Source organism: Periplaneta americana, chromosome 8 (assembly GCF_040183065.1).
Source record: "Periplaneta americana isolate PAMFEO1 chromosome 8, P.americana_PAMFEO1_priV1, whole genome shotgun sequence".
In the NCBI taxonomy this organism is placed as follows: domain Eukaryota; kingdom Metazoa; phylum Arthropoda; class Insecta; order Blattodea; family Blattidae; genus Periplaneta; species Periplaneta americana.
The window spans coordinates 167,969,781-167,994,440 of record NC_091124.1 but is presented as its reverse complement, the minus strand read 5'-3'; the positions used below and the strand labels follow the sequence as shown (position 1 = coordinate 167,994,440).

General features: G+C 36.8%; 1 protein-coding gene and 1 non-coding gene across 2 annotated transcripts in view; both read left to right on the top strand.

Moving 5' to 3' along the window:
* The first annotated feature begins 642 nt into the window (after positions 1-642).
* The window catches only part of RpL5 (ribosomal protein L5), a 36,150-nt gene continuing 12,132 nt past the window's right edge, over positions 643-24,660 (top strand). Inside the window, exons 1-4 of the mRNA XM_069834032.1 lie at positions 643-780; positions 1,305-1,490; positions 10,585-10,719; positions 18,966-19,168. Of these exons, the coding sequence (XP_069690133.1) occupies positions 778-780; positions 1,305-1,490; positions 10,585-10,719; positions 18,966-19,168 (527 nt within the window). The 5' untranslated portion in view covers positions 643-777. The remainder of the gene's footprint in view (positions 781-1,304; positions 1,491-10,584; positions 10,720-18,965; positions 19,169-24,660) is intronic.
* Positions 18,818-18,895, top strand: LOC138705293 (small nucleolar RNA SNORD36). Its single transcript, XR_011333684.1, has one exon. It is a non-coding gene; the product is annotated as a small nucleolar RNA SNORD36 (small nucleolar RNA).

The following is a 24,660-nucleotide window of genomic DNA, read 5'->3' as shown; positions in this document are numbered from 1 at the left end:
TTGCATCGAGTATAGCTTGTCATTTAGTATCTGGGCTATATTTAGTGAAACTAATAAAACATAGGCCTACAGCTGTTATAAAACGTAAAGTTTTGTGTGTATTTTACTTTTTACTTATTAACATAGTCTTAATATGTAACTCAATTCACAATAATACTAACTTCATCAAAGTCATTTCCTACAACATCCGAGCCACGCCCCTTTGTTTTGACTAACCGAAACATGGCGGACCAATGATCAATTGTCTTCAACTTTCTGAGATCTTTGTCCTCTCTATAGTATCTAGCTCGTTGATCTTGACTAGTCGTATGATATAATTCAGCTTCTTTTGCTCGCATGGTTGCCTGTCTCGTCTGTAGATGTATATTTAGCCTCACAAGCGCTAACTATACTATTAACGTCTTTGGCGCTATCTGCTCCGAACGCAAATGAACTATGGTAGTTTTCTCCAAATAGTAAAGAATATTCTGTACATTTTAGTAATCTCGGTATCGAAAAGTGATTACGTAAAAGGGTATACAGTAAATAAAAGAAGACTTATATTAATTTCGACACTGTTACTAATTTTAATTTTGTCTATGAAAATTGTTACAATGTATTCCTTTCCTAAAATATAAGAAAATTTAATTTTCTTTCGTTGGTAGTGAATGTCAGAGAGAAGAGTACGTTCTCGTTCTTCTTCATGTACGCAGGCGCTGTTGATTCTTTTGAAGAAACGACCGTCAAACGTGTATGTTTATAGTGGCGGTCGCCTTTTAAGATCTTATTTTACCCAAGATGGTGAGTTACTTTTAAGAATATTGTGCAGACATTTGTTAATGACACTTAAAAGTACACTATATTTATAGTTCTGTCCCTGTAAATTGTGAGATTATGATGATAATTCACGATGAAAGTATTGTCAACGTGTTGCTGTGAAAATGGCGACCCCGTATAAATTATATATTTGTTGTAATAATTTGTCTCTTTTTCACATTGAATGTGTTGAGCTTCTTATCTCCATGTAATAATTCATAGAGTCTTTCATTTAAGCCTTATGTAATTATTAAAAGCTGGGTAAATTTGAAAGTTTCCTTACATGTGTTACCTTTACAGGTGGTGTTGGTATACGTAGCTTTACAAATCTTTTAAGTTGATGTGTGTTGTTTTATATAGAGGAGGGGAGTGATTTTATAAACATGTCAAAAGAATGATAGGCTATGATATGTCAGGTATTAGTGACTACTATTTTTGTTACAGAATCCGTACCTTAATTACAAGGCTAGTAGGTTTTAGCAATTGTTAATTTGTTTTTTCTGTTAAAGGGATTTGTGAAAATAGTAAAGAACAAGCAGTACTTCAAGCGCTTTCAAGTTAAATTCAAGAGGCGCCGTGAAGGAAAGACAGACTACTATGCACGTCTTCGTCTTACGATCCAAGACAAGAACAAGTATAATACGCCGAAATACAGACTCATTGTGAGGTTTTCGAATAAGGATATCACTTGTCAGGTAAAAACATCTTTATATTTGATGTCGATATCTTTAAACATGGCTCATTCTTATGGTTAGAAGATGGTACCTAATTTTTTTATGACAAACTTGAGAATTAGCTAAGGTAGCTTTCAACCGTACCGTTAGGATTACGACCAAAAGGAGCTAAAACACAATTTCGCCAGTATAAGGGTATGACGTTGGCCTGTAGCGTCGGTAGAATTTTTTTTTGGAACAACTGGATAAACAAATTTCTCCCTCCAACGTCGTGTTCTTATGTTGGCGAGATTGTGTATTTACTTAAATTTGGTGCTAAACGTAACGGCACGGTTCAAAGATACTGTGGGAATTCTCCAGTTTAGCGTTTTTTTCCTCTTACTGGGAGAGAACGACACTGTTAGCGACAAGATTAGGTAGGGTTTGATGAGGAGATTACATATATTAGTCTAAATTAGGGTAAAAACATGTTGGAGTTGTTTAACTTGCCTCTCCGAGTAGCAAAAATATATTAGATATTAAATAAAACATTGAAGCAAAATAATATATGTAAACTATATTACAGGGTCTTCTCGTCCATAAATAAATTTAAGCTTTTTAACTTCTAAATTACATTCAACAAAAATAATAAACAGTCTGCCCCTCGTCCAACCCACTTCGCCATGCATCTCACTTCAGCAGAACATAGTGAAGTAGTTCACCTCGCCACGTTTTTTGCCGTTTAATATGGTGGGAAAAATTGTCACTTAGTTCCTTTCAGAAAATACAACGTAATAAACATTAATATATGGGTTGTAAGAAACACACCAGGGATAAATTTCAGAACAATGATTCCTTCCTTTCCCTCTTAAAATTCCAACCTTGTGCACACAAAATAAATAATTGGGAAACGTTCAGTATACATATTCCTCACTGAAAATTATATCTTAAAATACTAAAAAGAGCAGATTTGTCTGAGTTTGTCAAATGCGCATCATCATGCTTATGGAAAGGCACTTTTCAGTGCCAATAGGTACTTTCCAGTGCCAATAATTGTCAATGTTCAGAAAGGAAATTACTTCGGAACAGCGTTGCCAGCCCTGAGGCTTGGCTGGATCGCACAATTGGTTCCAAATTATCGTACTTTTGATTGGAGGATTGTACCCTACGTATAAAATAGGCCTATTTTGATTATTTTATCTAAACGCTCTCCACAGTGTTTTATTTAAATGATTTTTTAAAATTCTTATAGGGAAATAATTGTTACAAATTAAATATCACCACATAAAATGATTTTTTAAACACTTTGTTGTCTCCGGACCATGGGAGTATCTTCAGAATAGAGTTGGGCAACACGATTCTTTTTCAGAAGTCGATTCCAACGATTCAACCATACATTACGAATCGATTCTAACGATTCGTCCACGATTCTTCTCACTCTGCGATTCCAACTATTCTTTTGAATCGTCATCGAGTTCACGATTCTTCCTACTCTGCGATTCCAACGATTTGTCAACGAACGACTTACAGGGCACTTTCCTTTGCAAACCACGCGTAGAACAAAAACGTTCTACATCTCTCGCATAGATGGCATAAGAGGCGAGACATTGGATTGTCTCTTTCTCATTGGCTGGAACCATTCAGCATGACCTCCATTAGTCTACAAAATTACCCAAGATAATGTTTCTAAATTATAATTTATCAACTGAACCTTATTACGAAGTACATTTTTTGCATTACATCTCTATTTAACTATGCAAATTTCAGGTTTGTGTTCATTATTTTCCATACTTAACAAATGCAGTATTTTGATTTCACTCTCGTTCGGGAGTATTCGGCACGGTTTGGAAATGTCCGTTGACAGGCTACATCAAAGAAGTAAATAGAATCGTGGGTTACGATACCATGTCAATTCGTTACTATTCTTTTGAACGACGATTCGTTACGATTCTTTTGAACGATGATTCATTGATACCACGAATCGATTCTTACGATTCTTTATTATTAGTCGTTCGAATGAACGATTCGTTCACGAATCGACCCAAGTCTACTTCAGGAGGATCAACAACAGCAGAAACATAAGAGCCAGAACCTACATCTAGCCCTTCTACAGTTTGTTTCATCAGAACAAAACCAAGCTTTAAATTAAGGAATTGTTTACCATAATTTTCTACAATTTTATTTTCGTCCTGTATATTTAGGTACACCGCAACAGGTATGAACATGTATTAAGAATGCCCAACAGTAGGTTACCCAAGAGACTATTGGACTATACACCTCATGGAAAACGAGACATCGGAAGACCAAGGAAGAGATGGAAAGATCAACTTTCTTCTGGAAGCAGAACAGGCCAGGAGGTCTAATCCAAGACTGTTATTGATGATGATGATGATGATATTTAGGTACACCGGATGTAGATTTCTTGGGAGTAGGACCTACTAGGGCCACTATCACTATCTTCTGATTCCATTGCGACTATTTCCTGTCAAGAACCTATTACAATGACATCTGATTTCTTATTGTCCGTACATTACCACGAAACACGACTGGCAAAAGCAAGTACCATATATAACAGGCTGATTCTTGTTCTTTGTACTATGTGTACAAAATAGGCTCGTATATTGATCATGTTTATTTCCTTTTTCTGTTATGGGGTTCTCAAAACATTACAGCCAACTTATTAGTTATTACATGCTTATGTGGCTACAGTAATTATGTTTAGACTATTGAGAGGATTGGAGAGTCCGTTTCTCTGAGATATTTGGAAATAAACGAATGTTTGTCAGCATCATTTTTGAATAGCCACAAGTAACGGAAAAAGACCTTTGGGAAGGCCGAGATGTAGATGGGAGGATAATATTAAAATGGATTTGAGGGAGGTGAGATATGATAAGAGACTGGATTAATCTTGCATGGGATAGGGACTGATGGCGGGCTTTTGTGAGGGCAGCAATGAACTTGCTGGTTCCTTAAAAGCCATTTGTAAGTAAGTATGTAAATGGTCATTGCGTGATTTCTTGTCGCTATAATAATGTTTACCAAAATAAAGTTGTCATGTCACCTGGGCTTGAAGACAAAGAAGAGCAATCTTTATAGAAATGCATTTGCGACAGTCTACTTCTACATTAATTGTATTGCAGAAGTGCTAAATGCAGAAACTACTATAAATGTATAAAATATGAAATATACCCATAATACTGGAGAAATATATATATAAAATTTCATTGTAATATTTAAAAATTCTCTCCTTTTGACATGTTTTACCCTCTTTGCCGATAGGATCCTACATTTTATGCACTGTCTGCGGATCGCACAATTGTACATGATACCAAATTGTCGCACATGCACGATTCATATTGTATGGTTGGCAACACTGCTTTGGAAGTATTCTATACGTAGGGTAGCATTGTGTGTAATTTTTAAACATGGACACTCTGACTAGGAAGTCACCGCGAGAAAAATACGTTCGCAAAGTAGAAAGATAAAATATAATGTATTTAAGTTCTGTAAAGAAGAAAAAAGAGTGGTCTAGCTATTCCTCTGAAAAGAGCTATGGAAAGAACAGCGAAAGCAGTGAAGAAGAGTGAAAAATCGATGAGAAACATAGCAAAAGAATGCGAGAAAACTAGCATTTCGGGTATGCAATGTATAATAATAATAATCCGTGGCGCTACAGCCAGTGAAGGGCCTAGACCGACCAGCCGGCTGCTGGCCTCACGCCCACATATCAAAGCAGCGGTGGACGATCATCCAACCAGAATGGAGGTACTGTGTGGTTAACACAATGATCCCTCCAGCTGTTATAGCTGGCTTTCGCTACCTATCGTAGCTCCCCAAGTGCATCACCATGCTGTGTGGGCACCGGTCCCATACACTGGCCTAAATTTCGTGAGAAAATTTCTTCCCCCATGAGGACTTGAACCAGCGTGCATTCCATAACGTGAGTCCTAGGCAGGATGCCTTGGACCACTATGCCATGGCGCAGGACTCGCAATGTATGCCTACAACATAACGCATTTTCCCAGCTATGGATAACATTTTGACATGTAGTAATTAGTATGTATTATCTTCATCCAGGCCCTCTACTCTGATATGATTAGGCCTATATAAGTTCATGCTCCAAGTTATTCATAAGTGTCTCGGGTAGGTAGGCTACTGCATCCTTGCAGGTTTTGTACATGCTCTCTCTCTTCCTCTCCACTCCCCATTCCTGTCTAACATACATATAAACATGATAGTGGTGCACTCGGAGAGCAGTGGTATTCCTATTTGTCCCAAATTTTCTTAGGCAAATCTTTGGACCAGTTAGAGAAAACAGAACATGGAGAAGAAGATATAATTTCGAACTGTACAGATTATATAATGAGCCGGACATTGTTAAATTTATAAAAATAAGATTTGATTGGGCCGGGCATGTTGTGAGAATGCAAGATGATAGGGTTGCGAAGAGAGTTTTAAAATTTATTCCGATGGAAAGAAGGAAGGTTGGGAGACTGAGATTGAGATGGGAAGACTGTGTGATGGATGATATCGAGACTTTGGGTGTTAGAAATTGGAGAAGTTTGGCATTGGATAGGGAGGAATGGCAAAAACTTCTGAAGAAGGCCAGGCCCCATGAAGGGCTGTCGTGCCGATGATGATATTTGTCAAAAATTATAATGCTCATTATTTCTAGTGTTTCATAATTCCACTATTTTCACTGTTGATTGTAAGTGTATATTATTTCTTGTTTGTGTTGTTACATATAATTAATTTAGTTACAGCCACGGTATTCTTCTTTTTATTCCATATATTTCACGTTAAGCAGCTTATGACATTGGGTTTTCCGTCTTTATATCTTGCACCACCTGACGGTCATCGATCAGTCAGTCTAGCTGTTTGTAACGATCCCCACAGTAGATTTTTACCTGAAGACGAAGAGAGATCCGCTCTTCGAAATGTTGTGTTATAATTTTTGACAATTAGCAATGGAGAAAGTTCAAACTGCTTAACTATTGAACAATTCACCGTTTTCTCTCCTCTTCATTGAGAACAATATACCATGTTACATGTATCCTATTATTTGACATACTGTTGGACCCACTAAAATACGTACGCAGTTTCGAGATTCACCTTCTGTACACACAAGTAAAAAAAATAAGAGTTATAAAGCAGTGATAAATACCAGGTGCATGCAGTTCTTTCCTTATTTCATCCTACAACTGATCTTTCTTCCTTACATTCCTATAATCTTCATTGCTCCTGTTGTATAGCATGGAAAGTCTCCTAAAACTCTATTAACTGTTCAGTCACCATTGCCAAAATGAATGCGGGATGTGGCAAAATGCTGCTTGCAGTGAACTGTGAGTAGTAACACTGCAGTCCCACAACGTAGGTGGGATTATATCGCTACAGTGTGAGTGGATTCATATCCTACTGTTCTCACAATAATTTGCAATGGTTTTGCATTCGCTCCCACGTCCCACGTTGGTGTGAGCAGACCTTGATGCTGAAACTGATAGGGAGAGGAAAAGAAATTGGTTGAGTCACTGGCTGAGAAGACTGTATACTGAAGGATGCACTGGAAGGAATGGTGAATAGGAGAAGAGTTCGTGGCAGAACAAGATATCAGATGATAAACGGCATTAAGATATTGGTTGCGTTCAGCCGGGCCAGCGCTGAAATAGTGACTGCACTGAACGCCTTGCTGGCTGACAGCGCTGGAATAGCGGCTGCCATATTTCGTAGCAAAATTTTTTTTGCTGCAAGCCTGCTGCTAGCCAGCGAAAGTGGAGGGGGTAGACATTAACCAATGGTGCCGGTGTAGACAGAACAATGGCGTGTTTGTTTGTAAACACAGCGGACATTTTGCAGTCTGGTCGTTCAGCCACTAACAGCTGCTGTAACTCAGCAAAAATGAAGCGCTGCCACAGCGCTGGCCCGGCTGAATGCAGCCATTATGAGTCATATGAGAAGACAAAGAGGAAGGCAGAAAATAGGAAAGATTGGAGAAAGCTGAGTTTGCACTGAAATACCTGTCCTTGGGCAGAACACCGAATGAATGAAATTGTATTATTTGCCATTAGCAAGAAATTCCACTTTTCATTTTCATAATTTCCTGTACAACACCGGGTCTTCCATTACAAACCCAGCATTTTCCAATTTCCTATTTTTCACCTTCCTCTTTGCCTCCTCATACAATTTAAAAATATTAATGTTGTATTATCTGATTCCTTCTTCTGTCCCGAACTTTTCTCCTGTCCACCATTCCTTCAAGTGCATCCTTAAATTTAAAAACTCACGATTAACTCGAAAACATTAAGCTGTGAAAACATTTTGAAAACTAATTTGAAGTCAGCGTGATTATTTCTATGAGAATCCACAGTTTTAACAGACAAAGTTTAATATCTCTCCGAAAATCGAAAGCCAGTAAGGATTTTGAGTAGGAGCCGCTTTTGAAAATAATTGACCTTCTTTCTAAACATTTCTCTCGCTTTGACCTCCCATCTAAAGTGAAAAATAAAAAAGTTTGTCACTTATCAAATTTTGCTTATTTTGAAGGGATCTTTCACTTCCCAAAAAAATATTGATTTCGAATTTTTTCTCTGCTTTCCTTAGACATTTATCTATGAATTCTAAAAATTACAGCGCGATTGATTATCATAAAAGCTACGACGTGATGTTTAGTGAGGTGAAGATCACTCCCTGCTTGCTAAAGTCTTTACAGAGCCCTAGATACAATAATGTTCCTTTGCGACAACCAACCAATCAGAACGCTAGTTTCAGGCAGCTGCATCCTGAAAATCAAATCAGTTTCTTTCCAGCTGAACAACGAGATGCACAGTGGGGTGAATGGCTTCAGCATATTTTTACTCATTATGTATTGTTGGTTTGTTTCCTAATTGCTATATGCCAATATGCGTGGCGAGGTGAACTTACTCAGCATGTTTTTATGCTTAGACACACGGGCAGTGATAAGACTTACTAATATTTTGAAATAGGTCTATACTCTCAGGATAATTTTTTAGTTATTTATTTAACCTGGTAGAGATAAAGCCATCAGGCCTTCTCTGCCCCTCTACTAGGGAATATGTTGTTCTTTAACAGTATTTTGAAATATATTCTCATTTGAATTTATGGGTAGAATCCAAGGAAGAGTCGCTATATTTCCTATTAAGTTTGATGACTTAATGGCCTATATGATGTCACGTAAGGTTACACATTACTTTTCTCTTTATTGTATTTGTGATGTCAAATTAATACTGCTGAAAAAACTTGATCATGTACTACGAGTATCTGCATAAAATTGTTAAAAATTTAGTGGATGATTAATTGTTGCTAAACTTAAGAATAATAGTTTTATAATAAAGCAATAATGATCCAAGTGTCATTTTTTTAACAAAACATAGCATAAGGCTTTAATATTTATGAGAATTAACATGTGCCTAGTAAAGTATACATTACTTAATTTTCAACCAGTTTTGGAAAAAATTGCTTTTACACAGATTTTATTACGTAAAAGTTTACAATTGAAGACATAATTACAAAAACAACCCTTGTCAAAATTGCTATTTTTCAGGAGAACAATAAAAATAAATAGAACAACACATGTCAGCTGTTTCCGTACAACTGGTGTTTATCCTTGTGGCTATTGCACCTGACATGTCATTTTTGGAGTCTGTAAACATTTGAAATAGTAGCAAATGTATCCTTAACACAATTTCATTAAAAGTGACTAGGGCTGTTTTTGTAATAATGTCTTCAATTGATCAATTATCTCAGTTTGCAATTTTGGCGCTTGGATCACTATTGCTAATCACCGTCCAAATATGTCACCAGGTTCAGATTCAACCAGTGTACCAACCACTACAATTATTACATGTCTTCCCAGTGTATTGGTGGTCTTGTCCATGTCTCCCAAATCTTTTTCTCTTGTTTTATATGTCGAATTTGTGGCATAGTTTTCTCATAGCATTTACCGTACCAGTATTTGCATAGTTCTTCCTTGAGGTTGAAGAATCACGAATTGATTTCCCCAAAAACTATCTTAATTTTTCATTGTTTAGTTCGGTGGTTTTCAATCTTTTTTGCTAAAGTCCGATTAGTGTAATATGTGGCTAATCAGTGATGTGTGCAATGGAGGGGGAAAGGAACTGGCCACCCTACCCCATTATATCCTCATAAGTGGTTCTTGTTGGTATCACTTGTGAGGTTCAGACAGTTGAACAACATATGTTTCATACTGAGCATAACCTGACTAATGAGTTTGTGGAACGAATGTTTTCAATGATGAAGTGTCGCCAGAACTGATAAATTCAGAGCTTCAAATTGTTACAAAGTTTGACATGCCCTGCAAAGAGTTTTTATTGCATTAAAAAATGACAGATTGCTAAATGAAGCTAAATCAGTTTCAAAACATGGAAGTGTCGTTAAAAATTAGATACTAATACACAAAAATGTGAGTGTGTGTGTGCAATGGTTGTATGTGTAATCCTTAAATATGTAATTTTTTTAATAGAAATTAAGAAAGCATGAGTTACTAAAAAGTCGATAAAATTTTCCTTTTTTTATTTTGAAAAGTTGGCAACCCTAATAAGATATAACAAAAGATTATGATCGATTTTGTATGCAAATACATTATTATTATTATTGAATAACTCTTCTCGGGTTCTCAGCCAGGTGATTTGGAGATTAGCTTCCAAGCTTTTGACGGCTAGCTCTGCCATCTTCTTCAGCCGTCGAAAGCTAATCTCCAACTCACCTGGCTGAGAACCCGAGAAGAGTTATTCTATATCAAACGCCGGAAAAGCCTCAAGTCATATTATTGATGCAGTAATAATAATAGTAATGAATTGTGTAAAATACTATTGAAACAAGGAAAAACAAGAGTTGATACACAAAAGGAAATGTGTAAATCACAATAATAATTATCAGCAAGTATATTATAATAAAACATGTCAGCATTTTTAGTCAGTGGGATGCATAGCCTACTCCTTGAGAAATAGTCACTACTGATGTTTCTTCATTTAGACTAGATATAAGCATTAAATACATTGCAGCTATATTCTGAGTTATGTATGATGTATGTATATGAGGAATTCTGTAAGAGCATTTTAATGTTTTGATACATATGAATAAAATTTTCTTGCCTTTACAGGTTGCATACTCCCGTATTGAGGGTGACATGATACTGTGTGCAGCATACAGCCATGAGTTACCTCGTTATGGAGTTAAAGTTGGCCTTACTAACTACGCTGCAGCCTATTGTACAGGTCTACTTTTGGCTCGGAGAGTGAGTATATTCAGAATTAAAGTGAACAAATGAATGGGAACCAGTTACGAATCTTACTTTATACTGTTGGAGAGTAGCATTTATTTAGGAAATGAACACATGAATACTAATTAGCTTCAAAATTTATTTTTGTATAGTACCTTGTGTGAAATATTTATGCAGTCATTAGTGTTGGAAACTGTTCGAATTATTCGATTATTAAAATCATTTTCAAAAAATTTCATTTTGAAAGAAAAAAGGAACACACATTCTTCTTCAAAATTGGACATGCTTGTGTTTTTAAATAAAATACTGATTGATATTGAAGTTTGAAGTTCCAAGTAAAGGCTTATGTAGGCCTATGCACCTAGAAATTTTTTATTTCTCTTTTCATATATTAAAACATATTATACGTTATTTTTGTTTAGATATAAATAATGTGGGAAATTATAGCTACATTTTCATTTCTTATTTTCATAAAGTTATAGTATACATTTTTGTGTTCTCAAATAAAAACGTCGATTTATTTGAAGCTGTAAGTCCCAATGGAAAACTTCTGTAGTTTTCTTGAAATGTTTTTATTATTTTCGTTAATTAAACAGAAACATTACAGTACATTACTTTTGTTAGGCCTATTAACAAAATGAAACTTGTTCTTAAAAAAAAAACACTAATTTAAAGCTTTAAGTGCCAAGGACAAATATTGTATGTATCTTGAAATGTCTGTTGTATTTCAAATACAACCTTTCATTCAGTGCACGAGGTTTCCTGTATTCCTGTTCGAACAGTAATTTACTATATTTAGGCACATCCACTTTTAATGCCTCTTAGTAATGGACTTCGTGTATTTTGTCAACAGTTGTCAGCTGATCACTTGACCTTGCTCTTTGAATGCATGCGAAGGGTGCAAATAACCATAGTAGTTGATGCGCCCTTTTTAAACACCACTAGCTAACTTTTTTAATGCCTATTAGTAATGGACTTCGTGTATCTTGTCAGCAGTTGTCAGCTGATCGCTTGACCTTGCTCTTTGAATGCATGTGAAGGGTGCAAATAACCATAGTAGCTGATGCGCTCTTTTTAAACCCCACTAACTAACTTGAATGCGTGTGTTCTCATGTGCACTGTAAGTCCTATTTACACTTGCTATTTGTCGTGCAACATCAAGCGCTTCCTGTCGACTATATGTAGCATCACCATTTACACTAGGCAGATTTCTCGTCCACGCAACTCGTCGAGGAACGTCCTATCTCAAGCTCTTTCTGTCGGCTAAATGTAGTATTACCTTTCACTCTTGGTAGATTTCTCGTCTGCTACTCGAGGCTAGTTGTTGAGCTCGAGCAACGTGTGAATGATGTGGTGAGCCTTTTAAATGAACAGAATGGATTTGAACAATAGAAAAGCAGCTGTTTTAGCTTCTGCAGCTTAAAGTGTTTTGTTAGGAGAAAGGGTTATTCCATGTTCTCAGTAAAGATTTCAAACTGGAACAAAATTGTCCAATAAATGTTTATTGTATTAAAATGAATCGTAAATTTAATTTTTTATTCTTGCATATTGACTCCTGATGTTCTTTATTTTTGTTTTGATGTCGGACGGAATAGTATTGGGATGAACAGACTCCAAAATTTTACAAATAAACTCCAGCGCATTTTCCCTCCAAATCCTATTGTGATAGTCCTTATTTCAGATGTCATGGACATTACTCGTGAAGCTCGATTAATTTCATTACTTGTTTTTTGTTCCACTCTGACATGACGCTATGAAGCGTGCGGAAACAGAGAAACAGCTGAAAGTTGTCTGCTACTGCCTTTTCCGAACCATGTTTGGGTCCTGTTGCGTGAATTCGGCTGGGCCACCTACGGAAATGTCGCACAGAAATAGAAACAGCTTCCACCCAGCAGATGTCAAAAGGGAAGGAATGAAATCTGTACTGCGCATGCGCCCGCGCTATAAGTCGAACGATCATTGAGCAAGTGTAAACAGGGACTAATGTGCGCTAATATTAAAACTAATTTGTCCTTTATAGTGCATTGAATGAAAGATTACATTCAAAATGTATTCCAGCAACTGAATGAACATCTTTTAACCTGCGCCACAATTTTTTACAGAATTCTAAGTTTTGAATGATTTCAGCTGAAACATATTTTAGTAATCGAATAATCATTCGATTTTTCCCAACACTAGCAGTAACTCAGGAATTATAAGGATTTGCCACTGGATATGAGAGGTGTTTAAAGTATTTCTATCATAGTACAAAGTAAACTATAGCTCTTGCAGGCAAAAAGCTACTCGTGACAGCTCTGTAATGTATATTTGTGAAGTTCACCTGCTCCCCAGACCTTTCAACCATTGAGAATTGGATACTTCACTTGCCTTTTGGTGCCACATAGGAAGTAGGTGTAGCAGTTAATTAAAAAACACTTTTTCTTTTTAGCCCTCTCTAAAGAGAAGCTCCTCACCTTCGAAAACAGTTGCTCACATTGCACTGAGGAGGCTACTACAACCAGAAAAGACATTGCCTACTTATAATAGGATGGGAAAATTGTTTTCATTTCGTTTCATGTGCCAATCCTTTTCTTTATTTTGTCCATGGACCACTTCCTTATTGTTTCCAAAAGGAGTGATAATTTACAATTCATTTCTGACTCGCACTCACTACTATCACTGTTGCTTTTCCGATCTTCTTCTATAATTTGTTCAACTTTTCTGCTGCCTGCCTAGCCGTCACTGGATTCAAAAAGTGTAGGTTCTTAAATCGTGGATCCAGCAAAGTTGCTATTGTGTCATGGCTGTTAAATTTTATTATGCTGAATCTTTTAACTCCTTCAGTTTTGCTTGTTGTACTTTTCACTGGTGATAGCTCTGTGGAAAATTCTTTTATCTTTATGCAGCTGAACATTGGTATAACCACGTATAGATATTAATACAGTAAGAAAACTTGGCCATTTTTCCTGCCATACGGACATGCGCGTGCATATTGCTAACAATCCAAGTGGCAGATAACTAATTCTGCAGGAAGAGTCAGCTGATGATAAAAAAGTGAAAGATTTATTTGAAGAATGAATAATTTCAAGGGAAAAATTGTTCCAGGGCCGGGTATCGATCCCGGGACCTCTGGTTGAACGTACCAGCGCTCTCCCAACTGAGCTACCCGGGAACTCCACCTGACACCGTCTCAACTTTTCCCTTTATATCCACACAACTCGCGTGGGCTGACGAAATGCCAGAGACCCGTCACTGTGTATGTTAACAGAAAACCACAATTCCAAGTCACACAGAGTTTGTGTGCACTCGATGTGGGTCTCTGGCATTTCGTCAGCCCACGCGAGTTGTGTGGATATAAAGGGAAAAGTTGAGACGGTGTCGGGTGGAGTTCCGGGGTAGCTCAGTTGGGAGAGCGCTGGTACATTCAACCAGAGGTCCAGGGATCGATACCCGGCCCCGGAACAATTTTTTCCTTGAAATTATTCAAATCTGCTTTACAGGGAGCTTCACCTGAAAGACTAGATTTGCATAATTATTTGAAGAATGTTTCGAAAGTACCTTATTGTTCAGCTATAAACTTCGGCAACAATAAACGATAAGAAAAATTCATACATTTAGTGTATGCCAGGGCTGGGCATGAGAGCGGCTCTGATTAACCGGCCAGAGCTGCTCTTGCTCTTCAGTTCTAAGCCGGAGCAGAATTCTCACGCAGTGGTAGACTCACATTACAGCTACCTTCCCTGCATTAATCTAACAAGAGCCACCATTGTTCTATTCATTCAGTCTGTCAATACATAATAGTTTATAAAGATTTTACGTCAATCCATTGTACAGTACTTTATAAGACTCTTATTAAATTTAATGATACATCTTGAGTACACTACTAACACTGTATCATTTCGGAATATGTATGATAAGACTTTCTTGTGCTAAATTCTAACGTACCTTGTTTACATGTTTCGACCTATTTATGGGTCATCCTCAGAACTGGTCGTTGTTGGTCTTGGAACCTCTTGTTTTGTTTCCTGTGAGGGTGTGCTCGTGTGGTATAATGTAGAGTCAAAGAGCGTGTGTGTTCTGAAATTGAGTTGTATGTTGAGAATTTCTTTGGGGGTGTGTTTTCGTATGTCTGTATATTTCATATTGTTCTAGTGTGTTTAGTTTCTGGCTTTTTGGTTGGATGTGTAGTATTTCTATGTCTGTGTTGATGTCTCTGTGGGTGTGGTTAGCATTTGTGATGTGTTCTGCATATGTGGAGATGTTTTGTAATTTTGTTATGGCTGTGATATGTTCTTTGTAACGTGTTTGAAATGATCTGCCTGTCTGTCCTATGTAGAAGTTGTTGCAGGTGTTACATTTGAGTTTGTATATGCCTGTATGATTGTATTTGTTTGTTTGTGTGTTGAGATGTTTTTGTGGAGTGTTATTAATAACACATCAGAGCCATTGGCGTGGCTCATTCGGTTTAGGTACTTACCTACCGGTCTGAAATTGCACTCGGGTGCGGGTTCGATCCCCGCTTGGGCTGATTACCTGGTTGGGTTTTTTCTGAGGATTTCCCCAACCTTAAGGTGAATTTGTGGCGAATCCTCTGCCTCATCGACGCTTCATAACCTCGTAGTTGATACAGTGTCGTTAAATAACGAACTAAAAAAACGCATCAGATAGGTTTCCCCTGCCATTGCCTTTCCTGTTGATGGATGTCTTTGCATCTGTAATGTGGTGCTGATACCCTAAAACATTGCATTACTAGTTGTACTCTCTTAGCTGCTGAGCAAATCAAATGGGTATTTTATTTTCTGTAAAAGAATTACCTACAAAATTGTCTCCATTTGAGAACTTAATACAAATTCATTTGTAAAATTTAATTCAGCTCTCCATGATGGAAATAGAGTTGAAAAAGAGCATTATAGCAGAGAAAGACTCAAATTTTTTTGTGCAAGTGACAAAATATAGTCAGAATTCCTTCTTTGACACAAATGTGGGTCAAAAGTCATTTTCCCCAATGTTCGTTCTTAGGTTTCATATTTATATACATGTAATTACAGATGTCATAACTTGAACAAATGAATTGCTGGTGTAATAAGTGTTGCGTTGGCAACCATGTTCATGCGTCAACTGTTTTTTGATGTCATGTCTTGGAAACAGCCCTCGTTTTGTCTATATGCAGTTGATATGACAACAGGATGGAGCACGACCTCATTTTGGTGTAGGAATGAGGGACTTCTTGAACCAGCAATTCCATTAATGGATTGGCTGTCGTGGCACAACAGAATGGCCACCCAGATCATGCGGTTTGATGCTGTATGATTTTTTGCTGTGGAGTATCCTGAGAAATGATGTTTTTGTTCAGAAACTGCAGGATCTACGTCAGTTGAGACAGATAATCGAACAGTCATTCGTGAAAATCGTGAGTTATGTTCTGTCATCTGTAAATCAGTGTCTAAACATTGTTAATTGTGTATCGAGAAACAGGGCCTCCATTTTGAACAAAATCTGTAAAGGAATGTGTACTCAAATATAAATTGAATATAATTAAATGTAAACGGGGCGGCCGGGTAGCTCAGTTGGTAGAGCAGCTGGCTACGGACTGGAAGGTCCGGGGTTTGATCCCAGGTGGTTACAGGATTTTTTCTCGTTGCCAAACTTTCAGAACGGCCCCAAGGTTCACTCAGCCTTCTATAAAATTGAGTACCTGGTCTTTCCCGGGGGTAAAAGGCAGTCAGAGTGTGGTGCCGACCACACCACCTCATTCTAGTGCCAAGGTCATGGAAAGCATGGGGCTCTACCTCTATGCCCCCCAAGTGCCTTCATGGCTTGTTATGGGAATACCTTTACCTTTTTACCTTTTTAAACGAGTGAGTGTTTGGGGAAAGTGACTATTGACCCACCTTGTACATTACCATACAGTAATAAATTATTCAACATTGAAAATATGAAACAAAAAAATACAGCCAGATTACTATGAATTATTATTATTATACTCTTCAGTGGCACATCAGGATTTATTAAAATATTACTGATGAACGTTATTGAACAATAATACCGGTAACTACTTCACATTGGATTAATTCACTGTGTTAATATGATAAATTTTGGTGATACATGACCTGATTGACTAGTTACGACGTGGTTTACGTCATCACCTGAATCCTAGTGAGTTCCAGCATTATCTTCTGGTTTCTTGTAGCAATGAGGTGTATTCATGATTGTGTCGAAAATAGTGTCTTGAAATTCATTTGTGTTGAGAATGTGTTTTTGTGTGTTTGTAAATTTAATATTGTTCTATAGTGTCAAGTTTCTGTTTTTTTTTTTTGTTTTGTTTTGTTTTTTTTTTTTTTTTATATGATTATATTTTTCATCAAACACTTGTTCATGGCACTTTCCCTCATAGTTTAATTTGCAGCATACAGTGGAAGAGGGAATTCTGTCTTATCTTCATTGAAGATCGAAATTGAGTTTTATTTTATCGTCTTTATAAGAATGTAAATTGGAAATTGAAATAAACTGAATGATACAAAATAGAGCCTGGCACAGCACTTGTGAAAAAAGCTGACAAACAGGTACCAGGCTGACAAACCTTAGAGAACAATGATGTCAGCTTAAAAAACTGACACTTGGCAGCCCTGCACTAGTGATGTTCTTGGGTAAAGAAGATTATTTTCTCCTTCGTTCTTTTTATTTTTACATATGTGTTGCTATGAAGAATTCGTTATACAGGGTGATTCAGACCACCCATAACAGTAATTTATTTCGGAAACTAGTGCATGAAAATTTCCGAGACAAACATATTTATAACTAAACCACATGTGAACTTTCGCTTGAGCTTGATTTCATCAATCAGCTCTGACAGGAAGTAGGGTCAGTGGCGTATCACTTTAAAATTTCAAATGGGAGTTGGGGTCAAATAGGGCACCATTTGATAGAGCTCTTCAAAACAAACAACTTTTATAGGAAACGTTTTTATTAATTCCTACTCTTTCAATGAGAAAACGTACGAAAAGGCAATGGGTGATTCAGATCACCTAGAAGTCATTTATTTCGGAAACTAGTGCATGAAAATTTTCGAGACAAACATATTTACAACTAAACCACATGTGAATTTTCACTAGAACTTGATTTCATCAATCAGCTCTAACAGGAAGTAGGTCAGTGGCGTATTATTTTTAAATTTTAAATGAGAGTCATGTCAAATAGGGTACCATTTGATAGAGCTTTTCAAAACAAACAACTTTCATAGGAAACGTTTTTATTAATTCCTATACTCTGCCAGCCACTTGACCACGCGGAAGTATTAGGAGTCACTGACAGTGTTAAAAGAAGAGTACAGGCGTGTGCTGCTCAGAACAGCAGATAGTTTGAAATTAAAAAAAAAAAAATTAATGGAATTGTCAAGCCTTTCAGTAACATGTCAACATTAATTGTCTTGTTTATATTTTCGTCTTGTAACATTTCTCAATATTGATGACATTGTCTTTTTGTACGTTTTCTCATTGAAAGAGTAGGAATTGATAAAAACGTTTCCTATGAAAGTTGTTTGTTTTAAAGAGCTCTATCAAATGGTACCCTATTTGACCCTACTCCCATTTTAAATTTTAAAGTGATACGCCACTGGCCCTACTTCCTGTTAGAGCTGATTGATGAAATCAATCTCAAGTGAAAGTTCACATGTGATTTAGTTATAAATATGTTTGTCTCGAAAATTTTCCTGCACTAGTTTCCGAAATAAATTACTGTTACGGGTGGTCTGAATCACCCTGTATCAGGGAGGAAAATCTGACTACACTGTATAATAAAATTGTGCATGTGTTGGGTTTGTAATACTATTGACATCTTTCTATTTATAATAACCAATCTATAATTACAGCAGTTATGTTGAAAAATTCTCAAAAGGTGTATTCACCCCTATAATGTGTCTTGCTGCTTCAGTGTGGAAAATAATTCGTGTTTAATATGTAGCTTGGAGTTAGGAAATTTCATGGGAATCTAGTATGTGCATTAGGGGAACTTTTCGTATTCAGTTATCAAATGGGGAAGTGGTTTCCATCTTAATGCATAAATTGTAAGGGAGAAAATTAGAGCAAATTTTATGTGAACAGTCCTGATAGTATGGACACAATAAGTCTTGAACAGGTTGAAATGATGATCCACTTATTAACTAACAGATCATAGCTGTTGACTTTAAAAAACGAGCTTTTTAATACTGATCAACCTGTTAATAAAATAAAGATGTTTTTGTTACTTAGTACCAAGCATGCCTGATGAGATATTTTCTTGTGCAGTTGCTGAAGAAGCTTGGATTGGACCAGTTGTATATGGGCTGCACCGAAGTTACAGGGGAGGAGTATAATGTAGAGGCAGTGGAGGACGGACCTGGAGCATTCCGCTGTTATCTAGATGTTGGGTTAATGCGCACTACTACAGGTGCCAGAGTGTTTGGTGCTATGAAAGGAGCTGTAGATGGTGGATTGAATATACCTCATAGGTAAAAGTTTCAAATATTTATATTATATTATTATTCTTTTTTTACAGAACGATTGTTACTGGTTTTTTTAAATACTGCATTATCCACCATGTATTTATGAATTGAATTGCTGATAACTGAGATGATACATTTCTGGATTACTGATGTTAACTAGTTTCATGTTCAGAGAGTTTAATTTTTAGTTGCCTAATGGTATTGAATCTATTTGTAAGTAGCTAAGTAGTTGCAATAGACATTTTTTTTATCTCCTTTATTAGTTTACACAAGTGGATAGTAGCAGGGGCGAATGCTAGTCACGAAAGTTAGGCTTGCTCTTTTATTCATAGGGGAAGATGGGAGGATATAATAATTCATAATATAAAAATAATCGGACTCACATAAATAATTTATTTTATAATTATGAAATCATTATGAGTCATGGATCATATTCGCTTATCAGATGTAGAAGTTCGATATAATATAACAAACATGGCCAACAAAACAGTTTATTTAGTTTTTTCAACGCTGCCAACCATTGCATGTTGTTGTATTGAGCTGCACTGAACGAGCGCACATATTCTCTATAATGTCTGTCTTCTCTTGAATAGTCCTTCGGGAAAATGGATTTAACAATGTTTCAATAACACACAATTCCGAACTCACTTCAAATTAATGTTTAAGAATTAATAATACATGTAGCAGCTAACACATGCATTCCGCTCATACAATTACATTGCACTCGCAAATCACAGCATATTCCCGCTGTCAATACTGGTCCGTGTAACGTTAAATAGTCATTGGTGTAGCTCTCGGACCAGAGCTTCAAACACATAACAGAAGCATGTGCGCCTAGGACGGACTAAGGAGGAAGGCACTTGCGCGCACATCATTTTCTCACTATTTCCATGTCTTCCCTGTAGCTCCGAGAAACAAGCAAGCGTTGTGATACTTGCGGTGTGCAACCAGCGGATGGTATTACGCCTATACAGTATTCCAAAAATCAAAATAAATTTTAATGTACGTAACGCCATTTTGAGAAATACACATTCTACGAAAATATTGGGCTTGCACAGCAAGCATAGCATGCCCTGAGAAATCGCCCCTGGATAGTAGATAACTGCTCCCATGCAATTTAGACTCTTCATTTTGTAGAAATTATTTTTGGTATTTGCAATATTATGTTCTATGAACATATTATAATTTGGATGAGGACTACGTGAATGAACACAATCTATTCGACAAGTTTCAGTCAGGTTTCAGAGCTGGACACTACATAAGCACCGTTCTACTTAAGGTGACTGACGACATTCGTGAAGCAATTGGCTCTAATAAAGTGACAATACTAACTCTTCTTGGCCTTAACAAAGCTTTCAACTCTGTAAATTTTGACCTGCTCATCCATAAAATGAGAAATCTGCATTTGTCAGAGACTACTGTGAGTTGGTTCGAATCCTACTTATGGGAAACACAAGAATGTGTTTTATACGGGAACTGAAGTTCCTCCTCGCGTGCCTCAGGGATCAGTACTGGGACCATTATTCTCAACAATCTATGTCAATGATACAGTGCGATCAAAAAGTACCTCCACAGCTCCATTAGTTCTAATAACCCTGTAGAAAGTTGGCACTCCCCCATTCATTCCAGTTCGACAACCTCACACTCCCCAGTCCATCACATGCTTAGTGGCTAGTGCGGTCACTTGAATTCTCTGCCTAGTGAATTTTCGGCTACACAAGCACTGTGGACAGACTTCTCGATCACACTGTATTACATCACTTGTAAGGCATTGTAATGATCACTTATATGCTGACGATCTTCAATGCTAATCTCTTCCTGCTTGGACCAAGTAAACAATGCTATGGACAAACTGAACGAAGACATTGACTTTATTTTGACATGGACAAAGAAATTATACCTTAAAATCAATTCTGAAAAGACACATGCAATTATATTAGGACATAAATGTCAAACCGATGCTGCAAAACAACTTGAAATTTCCCCTGTTAAAGTAATGTATAGGCTATGGATATTCCTTTAGTTCTTCCGTAAAAAATCTTGGCATTCACATGGGTAATAATCTCAATTGGGACATGCAAATTACCTGCAGAAAAATACTCTATCCATGTTCTAAAAAGGATAAAAAATGTTCATATTCCCCCTTGTTTAAAATAGTCCCTTGTGCAGATGCGTGTATTGCCCTATTTAGACTATGATGATTGCCGACATTTTACTGACTGACCTCTGCAATGAACTAAACGAAACTTCAACATGTTCATAATTTGTGTGTATGTTTTGTAAGCAATATTCGCAAATATGATCATATTGCCCCATCTCTGGAAGCAGTAGGTTGCCTTAAGCTAAATAAAAGAAGACATTTACATTCACTTCTCATTCTCTTCGAAATCTTTAACTCTTCTGCTCCTTTATACCTGTCATCTTGCTTCACTTACCTTCTCTCTCATCATAATATTAACACACGTCTCGTCATGAAATAATATCACCCATTGCACCTCCTCATACTCATCCTCTTTCACAATAACCCTACCAAGATTCTGGAATTTGCTACCTGCTAGCATCAGGGATAGTTTAAATAAAACTGGATTCAAACACAAACTTACTAGGCACTTGGTCAGTAATTGATACTCATTCAGACATGCATTCTTGTAAATAGTTTTCTTATTGTAGATTAAAATATTTCAATTTCTGGTAATTTAATCACATTATTCTACAAAAGGGTATCTGTCGGATACAGGGGGGAGAGCCATTAGTCCTTCCCATTGAAGGCTTTAAGGAACCAACCTGGACAAATACACAATGTCCCATCCCTACCTTCCCGTGGTGCAGCTGTTAGTAAGCATAATTTTACAAGCTGAACTAAAGGGAGGGGCTACTCATCAATTAGCACTGGTCAGCTTGATGAGTTAATGACTGAATTTGGTATAATTTTCCTCTACTCAATACCTAATTCCCTCTTTACCCTTTCCTATCCAGTCCTCTGACTGAACTCTTACTTTCTTCGACCCCGACGGCATTAGAGCATTCGAGGTGTAGGGGTTCATTTCACTTTCCTTCCTCTTTCTAGTTTTCTGTTCCTAGTGCTGACCTGCTATGGCACTAAAATCGTCCTTCAGTGGCTTAAGGAGGGAAAGCTGGTGATCAACAAGATCTCCCAGCTAGGTCCAATGGACCCGTCGACCAACAGCAGGTGTGGTCCTCCAGACATTCTGGGGGTTGTGTGTGAATGAAGTAGCCACCAAAACATTAAAATATGGTGTTCACTTAAATCGGCTACAACTTGCCATTTAACATGAAAATGGTCTGTAGCTGCATTTAGATTGGCAACAGGGCATGATTGTTTGGCCGAACACCTGCATAGAATTGGAATATATCAGTCCCCTAACTGCCCATTGTGCAACTCAAACCAAGAAATGGATTCGGAACGCCTCCAAATCTGTGCTTCAGTGGCTGGCCATGATAATATCTTTGAAAAATATTGGAGTGCAAGAGGTCAAATGACTTTATTGTCAAACGCCTGGCATTAGAAAACAACAACATTATTCTACATTTAATTTGTATTTCAAGGCAAAAAAATTCTTTCTTGTTCTCAACTTCTACAATAAATTGTCTAGCCTTTATTAATACGGTAATCTTTTAGTACTTTAATTGTTATTGCAATTATAATTGTAATTGTATTCTTCATATCTTAGTTGTAATTCCCTTGTAGAGGCCTTATCTCTACTAGGTGAAATAGATAAATACTAATATCTTAATGTGTGTAATGTGAACAGCGTAAAATACTGTATTAACGCCATCCTGTGATAAGCCCTGAAGTTGTGTGTTTTACACCTTCATTATTTGTCATGTTAGATTTTTTAGATAATTATTCGTACAGGTGGCGATTTCTTCTGAATAAAACACACTGATAAGAGAAGCCTATATGAAATGTCAATATGTAGTTAACCAATGCTGAGTTCTTGGCAATAAAACCATTAACTCCCTTGCTCTCCAATATAGCACAGTGACGTAGCAAAAACCGTTTTAATGTAGGTACTTGTTATGGAAGTTATATCACCTACATGTAACCCCCAAACTGTTTGAAAGACCACAGGTACCTTTGGTTAGCTGGTGCATATGTCCTAGCTGGGAGGATTGTCAAACAACTCCGATTATCACCTCTTTACCACTTACGGGATGCTTATACATGCCATGCCATGTCAGGTCAGCAGGCTGAAAAGGCATTTTCTCCATTTTTGATGCAACAATTATACTGCTTTGACTCGGTTCTTATTTGTTTAAAACAGATTGCACCACGGGAAGGTAATGATGGGATTTGAGTAGGAGAGGTTATGGAATCCATGTCACTACCCCTTGCAACTTGAAATGTCATAACTATCATGATATAATAACACACTCAAATATTTTTCCACTACAGCTTATTTTTCTATTGCAGAAATTGTGAGAACATGTTTGAGAGGCATCATATTCATCATATTGACATTTGATATAGCATTGTTCTCTCTGCTTTTCCTTCTCAGTCAGTGTATTATATCTATGGCTCAGATAGTTATGCGTTAAATAGTGCAAAATATGTATGTAATGCGATTTAAAATGGGGATACATGCATTAACAACCCAGAAAATATGTACTATTCGAAATTTCCCGAAAATGATTAAATATTGAAAAAATAGGAATTATGTTCTTGGTCATCATTATTTCTGTCATTGAAAATCGTCGTCTCGTCTTCGTCTTCCTTTCAAGTATTAGGCCAAATGGCTTGTTACGATCTCAGTTGAATTTTCAATCCAGCACTGCTTTGGACGACCGAGAGATCTTTTCCCGTTTGGACAATAGTGGAGCATGACTTTTGGGATTCTATCTCTATGCATGAGATGCAGATGATTTATCCAGTTCTGATAGTGTTTTACGTGATTAATTACAGGTTCTAGTTGTAATTCTTCCATTACATCTTCATTGCGTTTGTGATCCCATTTCGTATATCCCGCTGTATATCTCATAAATTTCATTTCATTAGCCGTTATTCTGCTTTCGTCTTTCTTCCTCAATGTCCATGTCTCACTGCCGTAACAAAGTACAGGTCTCGCCAAGGTCTTGTAAAGGCGAATTCGAGTATGCCTTTGTACTAGGGAAGGTTTCATAATGGTGTTAATTATTCCCATTGTTTTGATGTATTCAGAAATTTTCTGTGAAATTATTACTTCATCGAAAAAAGATAATGTGTATCCGAGATATGTAAAATAATTTATCCTTTCTAATATTTTTGAATCTAAACATATTTTGCTAGGCACAGGGTATTTTCTGCAGAAGGCCATAATTGTAGTTTTTTTTCTTTATTGATTTTCATATCATATTTAATTCCAATTTTGTTAAAATTAAAAATTGAACGTTGTAATTCATCTTCTGAGGATGCCACCAGAGCTAAATCGTCTGCAAAAAGTAACGAATCTAGTTGTAAATGTCTATTGAGTTGTATATATCCATGAGGCAATTGTTTC